The sequence below is a fragment of the Rhagoletis pomonella genome, unplaced genomic scaffold (assembly GCF_013731165.1).
Source record: "Rhagoletis pomonella isolate Grant_MI unplaced genomic scaffold, Rhpom_1.0 Rhpom_scaffold_00005, whole genome shotgun sequence".
Taxonomy (NCBI): Eukaryota; Metazoa; Arthropoda; class Insecta; order Diptera; family Tephritidae; genus Rhagoletis; species Rhagoletis pomonella.
The window spans coordinates 8,577,355-8,579,756 of record NW_023458559.1 but is presented as its reverse complement, the minus strand read 5'-3'; the positions used below and the strand labels follow the sequence as shown (position 1 = coordinate 8,579,756).

Here is a 2,402-nt window from a genome sequence, read left to right as displayed (position 1 = left end):
TCACTTGAAAAAGTGATTCAGTGGCGTTGTCAATATCATGACTTCATCTGCTAATTGATGCAGGGTAGGGATAGCGAGGTATGGTGCACAATTAACCCCGAACGTTACGGTTTTAAGATTATAATCGGTGACAGGAGAGTCAGCCGATGTGCGAAATAAGATTCGCTGAAAATCTTTATCGTCCTCATGGATGAGTATTTGACGATACATTTTTTCAATGTCGCCATTGAACACGAATCTGTGCATTCGCCACTGCAGAATGAGCAGCATGAGATCTGGCTGGAGTGTGGGACCAGTGTGCAACACGTCATTCAGGGAATTTCCTGAACCAGATGTTTTTGAGGCGTTGAATACCACGCGAACTTTGGTGGTCACCTTATCTGGTTTGACGACCGCATGATGTGGCAAGTAGAAAGAGAAGTATTTGCCATTGGAAATTATCTCGCATGGCTTCGTATGCTCCATATGACCGAGGTCGAGATACTCTTGCAACACATTATTGTACATTGTGGCTAAGTCTCCTTTTTTCTGAAGCGATCGCTCCATACTGAAAAACTGCTGAAGTGCAGCAGACCGAGAGTGGCCCAGAGACAGCTTTTTTGGAAATTCTTCCTTGAATGGAAGTCGCACAATGTATCGACCGTTTGGGGCACGAGTCGTTGTTGTTGCATATATATGCTCACAAGCCTGATCTTCAGGGGAAATTTGTGGAGGTTGTGGAATCTCCTCCTCTTCCCAAAACTTTCGAAGCTGAGAGCTGAGAGTTGCATTCGAGCACTCTTCTACTTGTGTCGAGAATGACACTACAAGTATAGTGTCGCAAATATTTTGTATACCTTCCAGCAGGATTTGTGGAAGTATATCGCTGCCGATTACCATGTCAGTTTGAGCTGGTATGTGACAGCTTGGGTCAGCAAGTTCAAGGATCTTGAATTGCTGCCAGTTTTCACGGCTAATGGTGAATGTAGGCATGTGCCTCGTGAGCTGAGGTAACACGATAGCCTGTGTGTTTATCCGTTGCATGGTTTTTGGTGCTACCAATGTGAGTGGACAAAGCTTTGAGGAGCTTTGTACTACATGTCCACCCATGCCGGAAATTTCGAACTTGGAATGTTCGAATGGTAGTTTCAACCGTTTTTGAACTTTCGAGGAAATGAAAGTTCTTTGTGAACCTTGATCAATCAGGGCTCTAAGTTGAAACAATTCACCCTCGTGTTCAACTGCGACTATGGCAGTTGGAAGGAGAATTTTGCTATCATTGTCGGTGTGCAATGATTGTATTTGTGCTTGTTTGGAACAGCACGGTTGCTCGCTGGAATCGGAGCTTGACTGCGCTTGTAGAGCGGGAGGTGTCGACTGGGCAGTAGTGTGTTGTGCGGCGGTTTCATTCGCTCGCGCACTGGAGTGTCGAGATTGTGGTTTGGGATTCATGTGCAGCAGGGAGTGATGCCGTTGTTGGCAATGTGTACATGACCACTTGCTCGGACACTCATTAGTGCTATGGGTATTACCAAGGCAGTTTTTGCACAGCTTGGTTTGGTTTGCGAATTGTACTCGGTTCGGTACCGAAATTCGCTTAAATTGTGGGCAGACTCTAATGGGATGAGGGGACTTGCAGTAAGAGCAAGTTGGTTCCCTCTTAGGTTCTGCCACAAAGGTTTGATTCCTGTTAAAGGACCTGTTTTGCGCAGCATTTTGATGAGCGACTGGTTTTTGTTTATTTTGGCTTGGATGAAGCCGGTTAAGTCTTTCGACTACTTCGTATCTTGAAGTAAGAAAATCGTCCATTTGTGACCATGAGGGTAAATCTCTTCGAGAAGAGAGAGATTGTTCCCAAAGTGACAGTGTGGTTTCGGGCAATTTGGATGAGCAAATGTACACCAATATGGGATCCCAACTGTCTGTCTGGACGTCTTGGGAATTAAGAACTGACAGACAGTTGTTAATTGATGTTTGCAGCCTTTGAAGTTGCTCGCTATTCTCGGATTGAATAGTCGGCAAAGTCATCAAAATTTTAATTTGGTTGTCAACCAAGATACGTTTGTTTTCGTATCGTGACCGTAAAGCTTCCCAGGCCAGCTCGAAGTTATCATCGCTGAGCGGGTATTGCTTGACGATGGAACCGGCTTTTGTATCGAATGAAACAATTAATTTATGTTTTAATTGTATTGAATTTATTTTACTGAGCAACTCAATGTCGCTTTGTAGGTTCTTTTACAATTGAATTCTTAGCCTAACATATTGGGGTATTTATGGGAAATAATTGCTGCATAAGCATAAATAATATTATAAATAAATTGAAGCTTAAAGTTAGTTTGTTTGACGGTTTGGCACGTGTGCCTGACAATGCGTGAGTTCTATATTCAAAATATTCAAACAACTGAAATATGAAACCCTTGTTG

General features: G+C 43.4%; 1 protein-coding gene across 1 annotated transcript; it reads right to left on the bottom strand.

The window, feature by feature from the left end:
* Window positions 1-1,431, bottom strand: LOC118739772. Its single transcript, XM_036471279.1, has one exon. It carries the CDS (start codon window positions 1,429-1,431, stop codon window positions 1-3), a length of 1,431 nt encoding a protein of 476 aa, XP_036327172.1.
* Window positions 1,432-2,402: the final 971 nt, after the last annotated feature.

Excerpts from the sequence above, each read along its gene's own strand:
- LOC118739772 (XM_036471279.1), bottom strand. The coding sequence starts at position 1,431 with ATGAATCCCAAACCACAATCTCGACACTCCAGTGCGCGAGCGAATGAA.